General features: G+C 57.0%; 1 protein-coding gene across 1 annotated transcript; it reads left to right on the top strand.

Moving 5' to 3' along the window:
- The first annotated feature begins 4,369 nt into the window (after positions 1-4,369).
- Positions 4,370-11,595, top strand: TNNI1 (troponin I1, slow skeletal type). Its single transcript, XM_041489569.1, has 9 exons — positions 4,370-4,400; positions 6,866-6,894; positions 7,626-7,629; positions 7,728-7,769; positions 8,585-8,716; positions 8,800-8,889; positions 9,357-9,533; positions 10,837-10,947; positions 11,245-11,595. Exons 2-8 carry the CDS (start codon positions 6,884-6,886, stop codon positions 10,942-10,944), a joined length of 564 nt encoding a protein of 187 aa, XP_041345503.1. The 5' UTR covers positions 4,370-4,400; positions 6,866-6,883; the 3' UTR covers positions 10,945-10,947; positions 11,245-11,595.
- Positions 11,596-14,462: the final 2,867 nt, after the last annotated feature.

The following is a 14,462-nucleotide window of genomic DNA, read 5'->3' as shown; positions in this document are numbered from 1 at the left end:
TTGTTTTTTTTTTTTGTTTTTTTTTTTTTTTTTTTTTTTTTTTTTTTTTTTTTTTTTTTTAATGTAGAATATTTTGCCTTAGGCTGGAAACCAGCCTGGACTTTGTGATACTCAAACTGATGTCGCTGCTGAGCCATGGCTGCCACTGGCACAGAACAGCCCAAATCCCTGTCCTGGTGAGAAGAGTCCACAGGATCAGCACTGGGAAGGTTTCATTTGTCACTGGCACAGCCATTGGAAGTTTAAAGTCTTCAGCATGTGGCTCCATTTCAATAATGTCCTTCCACTACCCCAAAGTAGGTAATTCCTGCTCATTTAACAAAGCCTTTTCCATGTGCCAGAGGCACGAGGCAGGAGCCTGTGCTGTTCCTAAAGGGCCCCTTGGCTTTTGGGGAACCCTCCTCAGCTTTGGCACCTTCTGAAAGCATTTCAGGCCTTCCCAAAGTATTCAAGCAGAGAAAAACAAACTGGCCATGATATTTCTAGAAGTGGGAGGTGTTTCTTGCATTTAGGGATAATTGTCCTGCTTTGGCATCCAGCCCCAGAGCTGCCTCCAATGGATTTGCCCTCTGTAGCTAAGTGGGGAGGGTGAGTCCCGTGCCCAGGGATGGAGGGGCTGGCACGGGCACCCTCCTCAGCTGCACCAGGCCCAAGGGGGTCTCCAGAGCTTGGGGTTCCCAGAATGGGGGCTGGGACAGGAGCAGGACATGGAGCAGCACATCCCAAAGGGATGAGTAGCCTCTGCCCTGCCAGGCAGTGGGCAATGGGGATGCCCTGGTGGGGCTGATGCAATGGGGTCAAGATCAGTGGGGAAGATGAGCTGGGAGAGGTCTCTCAGCCCCTGGGGAATATTTGGGGTCTGGCCTGGGGCTGTGCTGGTTCCCAGGCCAGGCTGTGATGATTATCCAAATTCTGCCCCCTTTCCATCTTGGGGCATCCCTCGGGTTTGGTGGGATTTGTTCACAGATGCAGCAGGGTGAGGAAATTCTCCCCAGGGCTGCAGGAGGCATTGGCTCTTAGAGAAGCATCCCAGGAGCTTCCACTGCACTGTCACCAATCCACAGAGCAGGGGCGACTGGCTGGGCTCCTCTGGCAGCTCAGGAGGGCTGATATCTGCTGGATGGTCTGCAGAAGAAACACCATAGAGGACCACTTCTCAGGACAAGTCCCATGGCCCTTCACCACTTCACTGCCACCTGACCCTGCAGCCTTGCAATCACCTGGCTTAGGAGGTGACCTCACTGTCCCCTGGTCCCTGAGCTGTCCCACAGAAGGAAAACCTTCTCCCACACCATGGTGAATCTGTGGGGCATCATCTATCCCAGTCCTGTGACAAGCTGGTGCAGCTGGGGGTCTCCTGTCACCCCCCAGTGCTGGACTGCGAGCGTGGCAGTGAAGATGAGTCCCAAAGGACACCAGAGGCTCAGTCCCAAAGGACACCAGAGACTCAGCTGTTATTTCTAAGTCTGTCCTGGATGCTCTGGGAGCTGTTGACTTTGTGAATTCCATCAGGGTTGATGGAACGAGGATGGTGGCTGGGAGAGGATGAGGACAGGGTGGGTGGGAAGGTTCCAGAGGAACTCTCCAGCATTGATTCAAGTCCATTTCTTCAGGGAGATTGGATTCATTTGGGGCAGATGAACTGCTCACAGGAGTCAGGTACCTTTGCATTTGGAGTCCCAAGACCTTGAGGAGCCAGGGACCATTGGGCAGCTCTGGCAGCCCCCACTATGGGTGTGGGACTGATGCACCAACACCCTCCAGGGACTTAGAAACTCCAGAGGGGGAAAATGCCCCATCCTCTAAACACGTGTCAGGGGGCCCACCTGTAAGAGACTAAACACAGGTGACCTGTAGATCCCAAGGACATTCAGGGACAAGCAGCTGTCCCTGGGGACCTGCTCCTGGCTGGGTCTGACCTCCCCATACAGCTCTCTGGGAATTTTCTGCTGGCATCCATCTCCTTGGTGGCAGCCCATGGGGAACCCTTCCCTTCAACCAGTGGCTCCCAGTAATAGGGGAATATTTTATTTGTAGCAGCAGCAGCAACAGCAGCAGCACATGGACAGATCACAGAATCATGGAATATTCTGAGTTGGAAGGGACCCACAAGGATCTTTCAGTCTAACTCTAAAGTGAATGGGGATCAAACCCGTGACCCGGGTGTTATCAGCACCCAGTTCTGACCAGCAGAGCCAATCCCAGATATATTTGTATTATTTTGCTTTGAATTTGCCCTCAGCTGCTTTACCCTGTAGATTTCCAGCCTGATCCTTCCCACCCCCAGCAGCTCAGAGTGGTGTCCAGGTGGCACCTGATAAAACAACCAAGCTAGAGGCAGCTCCCTGTGGTTTGTGAGCCAGGGATGGGGACTCAGAACGTGCCCTCTGTGTCAGCTGGGGAGGAGGGATGGGACATCTCGGTCCCCTGCCAGTCCCTCTGTGCAGCACCCATGGCAGAGCCGGGGCCCATGGAAAAAAACCCAAATCTAGGAGTCCCATTGCCCCATCCCTCTCCTGCCCTTTCCTCCTCTCATTCCGGGTCCCAGCAGAGGATGAAACCTGAGACTGGAGCAGATGGCATCCGAAGCAGCCCCCGCCCCATCCCCGGAGCTGCGGGAATGCAGCGCCGTTGTCACAGGCTAATTTTGGCTCCTCTGTGCTCCGAAAACAATTCCAAGGCATCCGGGAGGAAAGATGCTGGAGGCCTGGCCCCGAGGGGGCTTTTCCTTATAAAGGTCTAACGGGGCTGGTTAAAGCCTCCTCCTCCTGCTCGAAGGGGCAGCAGATCCTCTGCGCTGGCGTTTGGAGCCAGGAAAGGGTTCTTGCAGGGGTCCCGGGGGTGGGCTGGATGCAGGGGGGTTTCTCTCCTGCCCACTGGGACTTGCTTGGTGCAATTCACACGAGGATGGCACTGCCACTGCCATTGCTACTGTCACCGATCTCCCAGCAGCTCCTGCTGGTGTCCAGTCGGGGGGAAGGAGCCGGGAAGGCTCTGCAGGATGGAGCTGTCTGTGCTCCCCACCATGGGAGCTGCCCCAATCCTGCAGCTGTGTGTCCCTCCTGGCTATAAAAGCCCCAGGATTAACATGCCAGGCATTGTCCCTGCTGGGCCCCACATTGGGAATTGTTTGCTCCTAAATTTGTCCCTAAAAATATCCCGAGGAACAGGTGTTGCCTGCCCTGCAGCCCTTGTCATGCAAAGGGACATTGGGCAAGGGGCTTTGTGGGGAGCAGTGGGGACAGACAGCAGCTTTTTCACTGCTTTTCCTGGGGAAAACCTCAGGGCCTGTGAGGGGCTGGGAGCTGCTTGAGCATGCCAAGCTGCAGGGCTGTGCTGGGGGAGTGGGGCTGGTCCTTGTCCTTAGAGAGGGAACCGTGCCCTCCTTGGTCCCCACCCCACCTGGCCTGAAGTGTGACCCCACATTTGCTGGCTTACACCATCACCCCTCAGCGATGCAGTCTGGCCTGCTGAGGTTCCCTGTCCTGCTCTGGTGCCTCTGGTGGCTCCCAGGAGTTCCCTGGGCCAGCACTGTCCTGTGTGTGCCCCATCGTGCAGGGCTCAGCACGGCAGCAGCTCCCAGGCTATTCACACCCCGCTGCCTTTTCCAGCATCTCTGGAGCCCTGTCACACCAGACACACACAGAGGTGTGACAGACAGACACAGGGCAGAGGTGCCAGGAGGATCCAGCCCATCCCCACGGCATCACCAGCACTGGTCAGCCTGAGCGTGTCTGTGTGACCCCAAAAACCCCCATGTGAGTGGGTGCTGTCTGAGCTGGGGCATTCCAGTGCCCAAAGGGGCTCCAAGAGAGCTGGGGAGGGACTGGATAAGGGCCTGGAGGACAAGGGGAATGGCTTCCCACTGCCAGAGGCAGGGATAGATGGGATAGTGGGGAGAAATTCTTCCCTAGGAAAGTGCTGAGGCCATGGCACAGGGTGCCCAGGATGCACAGGACTGCCCCATGCCCGGAAATGTCCAAGGCCAGGTGGGACAGGGCTTGGAGCAACCTGGGATAGTGGAAGGTGGCCTGCCCATGGCAGGGCTGGGACTGGATGATTTTAAGGTCTCTTCCCACCCAAACCAGCCCAGGATGCTTCCCATGCAAACAGCCCTGGAATTCTCTGAACCAAAGGGGGGTTGTGGGTGCCCTGGGACACAAGCGCAGTGACACACTGGTGACCTGTGTGTGTCTCTGTGTTCCAGGCAGGGCCCCAGGTGTGAGCAGCAGTCCCAGCACTCCTGGGGCTTGCAGCAGATGCCTGCAGAGGAGGGGATTTGTGCTATTTTTACCGACCACTTGCAGGCAGGGCTGGGATTCAATACCCCCCCTCAGCCCCAGCCCCGGCAGAGCGCGGCTGTCCCCAGGCCAGGCGTCACCTCCCTCCTGCACAGCCAGGTAAGGCACTGCCACTGCCCCCTGTCCCCTCCGGGTGTGCTGGTGCTGAGATGGGCACGAGACCCCCAGCACTCGCATGTGACACAGGGGAACCCCCAGCACGAGAATCTGCTTAAATTTCTCCCCCTCTCTGAGGTGGATCAGACATTTCCTCTGCTCTTGGAGAGAGGATTGGTGAGGCTGCAATGGGGACAAAGACTTTGAGCTGATATTTGCCTGTTTTTGTCCCAAACCGTGGCAAACAGGACTGTTTGAGGAGCACTTGCTGGGTGTTCCAACCTGGCTCACTGGTGGGAGCAGAGTGTGGAGTCATGGTAGCTGGGAGAGTGCTTATGGTTTGTCTCCAGTCTCCTGGGATAGGGGAGGATGTCAGGATTGATTTGGTTTGGTTTATGGGATTATTTCTTTTAAGGATTTCCATGATCCACTGGTTCAATAAGCTTTACAAGATTTTCACAGCTGGGAAAGTGCAAATATTACAGAATTAGCTTACCCAGATCCTCTCGTCCCCATCAGGGAGCCAAGTCTCTTATAGATGCTCCAGATCCAGCTGGAGTCCAAAAGTCCTGGCACTGGGGATTGCTGGGGATGTCCCACTGGCACAGCCGAGTCCCTGCAGTTGTTTGGGAAGCCAATTTAGGACCATTTGGCCCTAAAATGTGACTGACCTTGGTAGAGGTCGTGAGCTGGAGGTGGTGGTGTGGACCCCACCCCAAGGAATGCTGGGCTCTGCTCCAGCAGGGGACAATGGAAACGCTGAGGCTGCTCCCAGCCCTCTCAGCTCCAGGGAAAGAAAGACTCCTCTGCCACCCCCAAAATAAACTTGGGGGCAGCAGCTGGGACCCAGCCTGCTCAAGGCACCAGTGCTGCCTGGTGTCCTCTGGGATGTTTGTCACAGCACCAAAAACTTCCACAAAAGCAGGAAACTGAATGTCTGATGTGGTTTGAGGACAAAGAAATTCCTGTTCTTGGGATTTTTCCTTGTAAATCCGGGGATCTGGATTGGGAGGCTCTAGGGAAGATGATTCCTGTCAGGATTTGATTACATTCCCCCCATCCCCCAAACTTCATTTATTCAGGACATGTCTGGCTGAGCTGTGGGGGCATGGGGATGGAACAGGGACAAGGGGACAGAGCCAGGAAGTGCCTTGAGATTTGCTTGGCACAAGCTCCACACAAACCTGTGAGCAGCTGTTTGAGACCAGCTTTTCATTTCCCCCAGCATGAATCCTTGGGGGTCTAAAAGAGTTTCCAAATATCAGGGGATGCAAAAGGATCAAGGCAAAAAATCACAGCTTGTCCATTTCACTCCCAAGGAAAAGCACTAAACCCATGCCTGGAAAAAGCTGTTTGAGGGGGGAAAAAAATTAAAAGGATTGGTGAAATACCCCACATTTTTCTGCTGCTTGGACTCACAGGGTCCCCGGCTGCTCAGCACAGGAGGGGACAGTGGGGTCAGAGCAGGGCCAGGGGAGCAGCATGGGCTGGGGCAGCTGCCAGGGCTTGGGATCATCAGGCAAATGTAAAATAGGAAACCCTGAGTGTTTCACCTGGAATATGACTGCTGAAGGAACCTGCTCAGCTGTGGGGTCTGACTTAGAGAATCCCAGAATGGTTTGGGTTGGGAGGGACATTAAAGCCCATCCAGTCCCACCCTCTGCCATGGGCAGGGACACCTTCCACTATCCCAGGTTGCTCCAAGCCCTGTCCAGACTGGCCTTGGACACTTCCAGGGATCCAGGGGCAGCCACAGCTGCTCTGGGCACCCTGTGCCAGGGTCTCACAGCCAAGAATTCCTTCCCACTATCCCATCTAACCCTGCCATCTGGCAGTGATAACACGTTCCCCCTTGTCCTGTCCTTCCATCCCCTGTCCAAAGTCCCTCTCTAGCTCTCCTGGAGCCCCTTTGGGCACTGGAAGGGGCCCTCAGGTCTCCGTAGATCCTTCATTTCTCCAGATGGGCACCCCCAGCCCTCAGCCCGGTTCCAGAGCAGAGTTGTTGCCCTTTGCTCCGGCGCTCCCTGGGTGGGTTTTGGCTCTCCCATCCCTGCCGTTGCCCACGGATGCTGCAGGACAGGACTCCCTGAGCCGACACAGTGGGGGAACCCCCAAGGCACCCCTATTTCTCCTGAGATTTCCAGCCTCCATCCCTTGCCCCGAGCTGGGGCGGGAGACGCAGCCGGCGGGGGAACAGCTCGGAGCTTGGGAAAAGCCCCGAGGAGCCGGAGCCCGAGCCCTGCAGGGCCGGCTGGCGGCACGCTGCAGCTTGCCCGAGATGCGGGCAGGTTCTCCCGGAGCCCGGCGGCTCGTCCCGCGTTCCCCCGGGGATGGAGGCTGCGGAGCCGCTTCCCTCCGCCGACAGCGCGGGGCAGCACCGCACCTCGGCATCGCTCCCTCGCTGCCTTCTGCCTCTGTGCATTTGGGATTTGCACCTTTGTTTCAGCCGCTTGCCCTCTCTTTGGCAGGGAGCAGCACACGCCGCGATGCCCGAGCCGTGAGTAGCTGCGGTCCCCTCGGAGCCCAGAAAGCCTCACCCGGCTGCGCTTGTCCCTTTGGGGAGGATCCGCTGGGAGACCCTGCCCTGCCCCAGTCATCTGTGCCATTCCCCTTGCAAAAACTGTCTTTAAATGCAAATTGTTTGCTCTTTCAATGTCCCAGTTCAAACCTCGGGGCTTTCCCAGATCCCGAAATGCAGATTTGGCGGGGGGGGGGGGGGGGGGGGGCAGCACCTCTGGATTTGCCGTGAGGCTCTCTGCAGCACATTGCACAAACACGACACATTCCCTGGTGAGCAGAGAGGGGAGGAACTCCCTGTAAAGCTTTCCTGGAGCAACGACCTGGGGATGTCCCAACGCTGTGAACCTGAGCAGCATCCAAGCATCCCGACCCAGCTGAAGTGGGAGTGGGGGAATGAGGGTGTCTGAATCACAGGGACTGAACTGGGGTTGGCATGATGGGCACAGTGCCAGCTCACTTGTCACACCTGAGTGACATTTTGGCTTTCTTAGCTGTGGCCCTGAGCTCCCACTGCATTTCCAGAGGGCACCTTCACCTCAGACCTGGTTCACGTGCTGGTAGCAGCTGTGAGATACAGAAATAAGGAACCAACTGCAACCACACGAGATGCATTCCTTGACTGTCCCCTCTTTTTTGTTCTCATTCCTTGATGCCCTGTTCTCTTCTCTTGTTTTTTCTGCTCCTCCCTGGCTGTTCCCCTGCCTGCAGGGAGGTAAGTGCCTTTCCCTTTGGGAGAGACCTTGGTGCTGCTCTGCGTTTGCTGCACGTTTGTTTTCAAAGGGTGTCTTCCTTCCCTCCCCTTTCCCCTAGAGAAAATCCAAGATCACAGCATCACGCAAACTCTTGTTGAAGGTGAGTCCCGAGGGCTGGAAACTCCCTGGGGTTTGTCTTGCTGGGGGAAAGGAGCCAGGTTGCAGCACGTGGTCGGTGGGACAGGGGTGAGGAAAGCTCAGGGATGGGCTGTGCAGAGCAGCTCCCACCCCACCTTTCTCTTCTCACTCATGTGGGATTTGTGGTCCAAACAAACCTCCCCTTCACTGAGGTGGGGAGAGACCCCCACACCTTCAGCTCTGAAGTCTCAGCCTGTTTGTGCTCCAGCACAAGACTGGGAGCTCCCCAGGCTCTGGCTTGGGATAAACATTGCCTGCCCCAGCAGAGCCAATGTCAGCAGCCAGCGGGATCACGGCCCAGCAGAGCCCCAGAGCCCCACGGCCCCATGGCCCCACAGCCTCAGAGCCCCACAGCCTCAGAGCCCCATGGCCCCACAGCCTCAGAGCCCCACAGCCCCAGAGCCCCACGGCCTCAGAGCCTGACAGCCCGACAGCCCCACGGCCCCAAGGCCCCAGAGCCCCATGGCCCCACAGCCTCAGAGCCCCACAGCCCCAGAGCCCCAGAGCCCCAGAGCCCCAGAGCCCCAGAGCCCCAGAGCCCCATGGCCTCAGAGCCTGACAGCCCCACGGCCCCAAGGCCCCACGGCCCCAAGGCCCCACAGCCCCGTGCCCGGCCCCGCCTGCCCCACCCAGCTGTGGGGAGGCTTTGATGTATGTTTGGGGACAGCAGAGGGGGTGGCACATGAGTCTGTCCCATCCTACAGACCTTGTGTGAGTGGCTCAGGGGAAACAAGGGCCTGTGCACTTCACACTTCTGCCATTTCCTCATGCTCACAGAGTTTGATGCTGGCCAAAGCCAAGGAGGAGTGGGATCAGGAGATCGTGGACAAGCAGGCAGAGAAGGAGAGGTACCTGTCTGAGCGGGTCACTCCACTGCACACCAGCGGGCTCTCCTTGAGCCAGCTCCAGGTACTGCTCAGCCCGAGGCTGGAGTGAGCTCCTTGGGAGCGTGAGGGGCCTCGCTCAGCGCTCTCCTGTTTTCTTGGCCCCAGGACCTATGCAGGGAGCTGCACGAGAAGGTGGAGATTGTGGATGAGGAGAGATATGACATTGAAGCGAAATGCAACCATAACACCCGGGAGGTAGGAGGGAGGACGGGCTGGTTCCTTCTGGAAACTCCCTCCCAGTGGCAGCTCTGGCCTCAGTGGGGATGTGTCATGGACCAGGCTGAGCTGGGATGTGGGACAGGCACCAGGGTTTTCTCAGGGCTGGTGTTTGCTCTGCAAGGCACCACTCAGAGCAAGGTTCATCCCTGCCCAAGGGAACTCAAACTGTCCTCGGGGTCCACAGAGAGGTTCCTCACTCTCCTGGTCACCCCTGTGGGTCTGAGAGCTTCTCATGGTACAGCTGCACCTGAGCAGGCTGGGCCCAGCCCATGGCCCAGCTCTGAGCCTGGCTGGGCAGAGCCTTGGTGGGGGTGGTCCCACAGGGGAGGTGCAGATCCCTCTGGGGCTCGGTGCTGGCAGAGCCTACTGCTTCCCACAGGGGCTCTTTGTGCAAGGCAGCCAAGCAGTGACCTCCCACTCCTGCTCCTCCCCTGCCCCTGCAGATTAAAGATCTGAAAATCAAAGTTCTTGATCTCCGAGGGAAGTTCAAGCGCCCTCCCTTGCGCCGGGTTCGTGTCTCGGCCGATGCCATGCTCAGGGCTCTGCTGGGCTCCAAGCACAAAGTGTCCATGGATCTTAGGGCCAACCTGAAGTCTGTCAAGAAGGAGGACACAGAGAAGGTGGGTGACTGCTCTGGAGGCTGGAGATGGACACATTTCCTAGGAGTGCCCTTGCCCTTCTCCAGGGCACCCTGTGTTCACCCCTGCCCGCCTTGGAAAGAGCCTTGTGAAGCCATTCCCATTGTGGGATCTTGTAGGACCATGTAGGACCAGTTTGACTGGGCCAGGCCAGGTGGATGGTAACGTGAGATTTAGGGCTGTGTCTGTGGTGCTCTTCCCTCCCAGAGTGTGTGGGGGTCTCTCATCTGGGCCCCCTCAGCACTACGGCTGAGCTGAACATGCAGAGTCTGATCTTTGATCCTGTAGGGAACCACGAGAGCTCCTGTTGGGCACAATCACACCCAGAAATCTCCCAGGGAACTCCCCGAGCCAGATTAGATAAAACAGAGCAGCCCAGCAGTTGGCCTGAGATAAATGGCCCAGTTCCCACCTGCTTGGCAGAGGTGTGAGAAGGGAAAGTCTCATTGCCAGCAATGCCCAAACCTGCCTGGGGTGTGCAGGTGCCCCAGCACGAGGAGCTGTGCCTCCTCCCCAGGCACAGCTGGGGATCCCCTCTCCCCACAGGGCTTTCACCAGCTTGTTCCAGCTCAGTAGATTGAATGAGAATTGGATGAGCAGAATTGGATAAGAATCTCAATTTTCAGCTGTTTTTCATTTGTCCCCCCATTGTGAGCTTTTCCAGCCCTTTGGACAAAAAACTGTGCTTACAGCCCTGGGCACCAGGTGGAGGACACATCTGGGTTTGTTCTAGATGTGGTGAGATGGTTTTGGGGCACAGCTTGTAATCTATGAATGCTGGGGTGGGGCAGAGCAGACACCTGGGCTCCCAAAGCTGCTGTCACCTGCCCAGAGTTGCTGTCACCTCCCCTTCTGCTCTGGAAGTGTCTGCCAGGCTCCCACTGTCACACCAACAATCCCAGTCCCCACCAAAGGCTCAGAGAAGGTGGAGGTGGGAGGGCAATGCAGAAAGTGTTTTTACTTCAGTAAGGACATTTGCCCCACTGTGCTGCTGGTAACCCAAAGTCCCACGTGGTTTCTTCCTCCTATAGAAATCTTTCTGGGATTATTGAGCCTTCTGGTGCATGAATACAGCTTGGCCAGGCTTTGGGGAGGGCAGTATCCACATGGATCCACACCTCTCTGTGGAGATCAGGCTGCTGTTTGCCACCTCCTTGTGCAGGGACACATGGCAGAGACAGGGACTTTGCCAGGGGGCAGCTGTGTCCCACAGCTGAGGGCTCAGTGCAGGGGAGGGACGGGGCAGGGCTGCCAGAGCCTCATCTCCAGCCCTGTCCCTCGGCAGGAACGCCCTGTGGAAGTGGGCGACTGGCGCAAGAACGTGGAAGCCATGTCGGGCATGGAGGGGAGGAAGAAGATGTTCGACGCTGCCAAGTCCCCCACGGGGCAGTGAGAGGTAGGGCTGGGTCCTGATCCCCCTGTGCTCCCTCAGCCTTCTGGGCTGTGCTTGGAGAGATGCAGAAATGTCCCCACTCCCTACAGAAAAAGGCAACCCGTCCCCATGTGCCACCCCACACCTGGCTGGGGATCTGTCCCACACCTCCCTGGCTTGGGGTGCCTGCCAGCCCCCTCCTTTTCTCCTGGGTGTTCCCCTTTGGGTGTGCTGCCTGTGCCACCCTCATCCCGTAGGCATTGCTGGCACCACCCACAGCCAAAGCTGCCCCTCTGCCCCTCTGCTGTTTCTTTCCCACAGGAGCACTGGGAAGAAGACCGTCCCCATCCCTGCTGCCAGCCTGCCCTCGCTACTCCCCTGTCCCTTTGTGCCCTTCCCCAAGTTCCCACTGAGCTGAAACACAAGGACAACGATGTGGAAAGGAGACCTGAGCTTCTTCCTTCCAGCAGTGCCCTCAGCCTTGCTCCTGCACAGCGTCCCTGCTCCAGCAGCCACACAGGCCGTGCTGTCCCCAAGGGCCACTGCCACCCACCCCCTCCCAGCCCTGCAGAGACACCCCAGAGGCAGCAGCTGCCCCCTGTGGCCCATGCCTGGTGGCACCCCGAGATGTCCCTGGCAGCCAGACGTGCATTAAAGGACTGTCCTGGGCCGAGGCTGCGTGGACTCCTCACTGGGGAACTCTGCCCAGGGCCAGGGCCAGGTCACCCTGCAATGTCCCCATGCTGGCACTCAGACACCACACCCTGGGCTCACACAGGCTTTGGGCTCGTTCCTTCCAGCCCCGGGTTGCTCCTCATATCCCACCAGCTCTGCTAAGCCCCCTGGCCCCGGTCAGGGCCACCCCTGCTGGGCCTCAGGAGTGCAGCAGCTTCCCAAGCACCAGGGTGGGGGAACAGAGCTGCCTGTTCTCCATCCCCACTCCTCCGGTTTTGGAAAAGCCTTCAGAGCTCCAGACACCAACTCCCCACCAGCTGCCCACCACAAGCACTGCAGCTGTGGCAATTGGGGCAGCCCCATTTCAAGACTTAATTCCAGAGATGAATCCATATTTCAGGCCAAATATCCCATGCTTCCCCCCCAGCCCAACCATTTCTGTGTCACAGCCCCCCAGACTGCAGCTGGTCTGTGAAAGCAGCTGGGAATGTGCCAGCTCATTCTGGAGCAGGGCTGCAGGGGTGAATTAATGAGAATTCAAACTACTGGGGTCTCCTGGCTGGGGGCACTGCAGGAGATGCTCAGCCCACATGCAGAGCAGCTCTTGGTAGTTACAGCAGTGCCTTGTCTGTGTTCCCAGGGTATCCAGAGGAATTGCAGCATCCACAGATTCACACCCACACCACACTGGAGTGTGCTGCAGCACCCCCCATCCCTTTGGAGTGAGCCTGTAAAGTGCAGAAAATGCCATAAACTGGGAGCAAAGAGCAGGTCCCAGACAGGGCTGGAAGGAAGAAAAGAAATCAAAAAGCATGCGGGCTCCAAGAGAGATCAACCTTCCCAGGAAAACACTGCATTCCCAAAGCAAGGGATGGGAAAGGATGGCCCCATGCAGATGGCTCCTGCAGGACTTCCACAGCACACTCATGGCTGGCAGAGGGAGGGAGAGGCTTCGGGAGGTGGGTTTGGGTTTGTCTCCAGGACAGCTGAATTCCTCTGGCATCACATCCCTTCCTTTGGCCAGTTCAGGGATCCTCAGCCACTCTGCTCACTGTCCCTGGGCACAGAGGGTGAGGGAGGACACTACTGGGGACACTTCTTTAGCCCAGCCACCAGCACTCAAGGCTGCCACAGCACCCTGCAGCTCCTTCATGGAGGATTCAAAACTCATATGCAAACTCTTCACCAAATTAGGAATGGAGGCTGACACTGGAAAATCTGCTCCTTTGGCTCAGTCTTTGGGATGCTCAGTCCTTGTTCTTCCACCTGACCCTTCACCCCCTCAGCATCCTCCTGCAGGACTGGAGCAGTAGCATGGCACACAGAGCCTTTCCCACCCATTTTTTATCTTTTCAAGCTTAATTTGGCCAAGCTGCTGTAGCCTAGCAGGGTGCCAGCATTCCTTTGTCCTCATCCAGGCACCCCAGGACAGGTTCCAGGCAGGTCCAGCCCTGGGAAGTGTCTCTGTCACGGCCAACACTGGTGTCTCAGCTCCCAGGGGTGCGTGGTGAGACCGCAGGGTCTGCCATGGCCCAGCCTGCCCACTCTGGAGGCAGAAGGTTTTGGAGCAGCTCTCCCCTCCAAGCTCAGGGCCCAGGCAGGAGCAGTGCCGAGGTCTGAGATCCTGGTATGTCTCCAGGAATCCCCAGAGGGAACTCACACAGGTCCTGGCAGAGGAAGAAAGATGTGCAGGGAGAGTTAATAACTGTGACCTGACCAACTGGTAGAGCTGGAAAATGTAAGAGAGGTTTCATGGAAACAAAGCCTTCTTCAGGCCTGGAACAGAAGCAGAAAACGGCACAGCGGGGCTGAGTACAGTTCTCTGAGCTTAATACAATTATACTAATTTATTAATTAAAAAACAGGGGTGGAGTTTGTGGGGTTGTGGAGGGATGGAAGGGAGATGAAAGGCCTCAGGGATGCTGGGTGCTGTGCAGCAGGCCCAGGTCAATGCTGGCACTCAGGCTATCCCTGTCCCTGTGTCTGTCCCCGTGCCTGTGCCCATCCCTGCCCTCGGATCCTGCTCACCCAAAACTGCTGCAGAGCCAAACCTAGGGGCTCCCCAGGGTGAATCTGCAGCCCCAAAGGCAGCCAGGTGTGCTCAGCAAGGTCCCAGGGCCCACATGCCCTTGTCATGGGCTACAGGTGGCTTCCTGAGGCTACCTTATGTTTTAGATTAAGTGGGGAGAGAAAAACGCACCCCAAAACTTTTCCCTCTACAGGATTCCCTACTTTTTCAAGGTGTAATGCTCTCCAGTCACTGGGTCCCATTTTCATCCCTCTCTGGTGGAAAACTACACTGACTGCCATGGGAAAACAAAGTTCTACAGATTTCAGTTCTATTAGGAACACAGAAAAAGTGTGGGGCAAAAAAATCTCTTTTAGTGGGACTGAATCTCCAGGGGAAGATGGGACAGTCAGCTCTGAACTCTCCTGGTTGGATCAGGGACTGATCCAAGTCTTCCTGTCCATCTCTGCTCTGGAGCTGCTCCTGTGGCCTTGGGCCAGCTGGGTCCCAGTGCTCCCATGGCAAAGGGGAAGGCTGAGCCTTCCACCCAGGTTTGCAGCTGGCTTCCCTCACCCCACAGCTCTGCAGAGCCACGGTTGTTTCCCTCCCAGGTGACGACAACCTCAGTTTCTGCTCACCGGATTAGAAAGGAACCCTCCAGTACATTTTTTACTGAAAATTCAGCCCAAATGGGAGAGTTCACAAGGCTGTTCTTAGGAACAGAGACTGATGCTGGTGGAGTCACTGGTGTCTCTTTCTAGAGGAACTGGAAGTCAGCCCTTCTCCTCAAGCTGAGCAGAGCCCAGTCCCCACTGTCCTGCACTTTTCTCCACTGCAGCCTAGACTCCCAAAAGAA

Source organism: Pyrgilauda ruficollis, unplaced genomic scaffold (assembly GCF_017590135.1).
Source record: "Pyrgilauda ruficollis isolate IOZ18807 unplaced genomic scaffold, ASM1759013v1 scaffold95, whole genome shotgun sequence".
NCBI classification, from domain to species: domain Eukaryota; kingdom Metazoa; phylum Chordata; class Aves; order Passeriformes; family Passeridae; genus Pyrgilauda; species Pyrgilauda ruficollis.
Note: the sequence above shows the minus strand (reverse complement) of the source record. Positions and strands in the feature narration are given on the sequence as shown.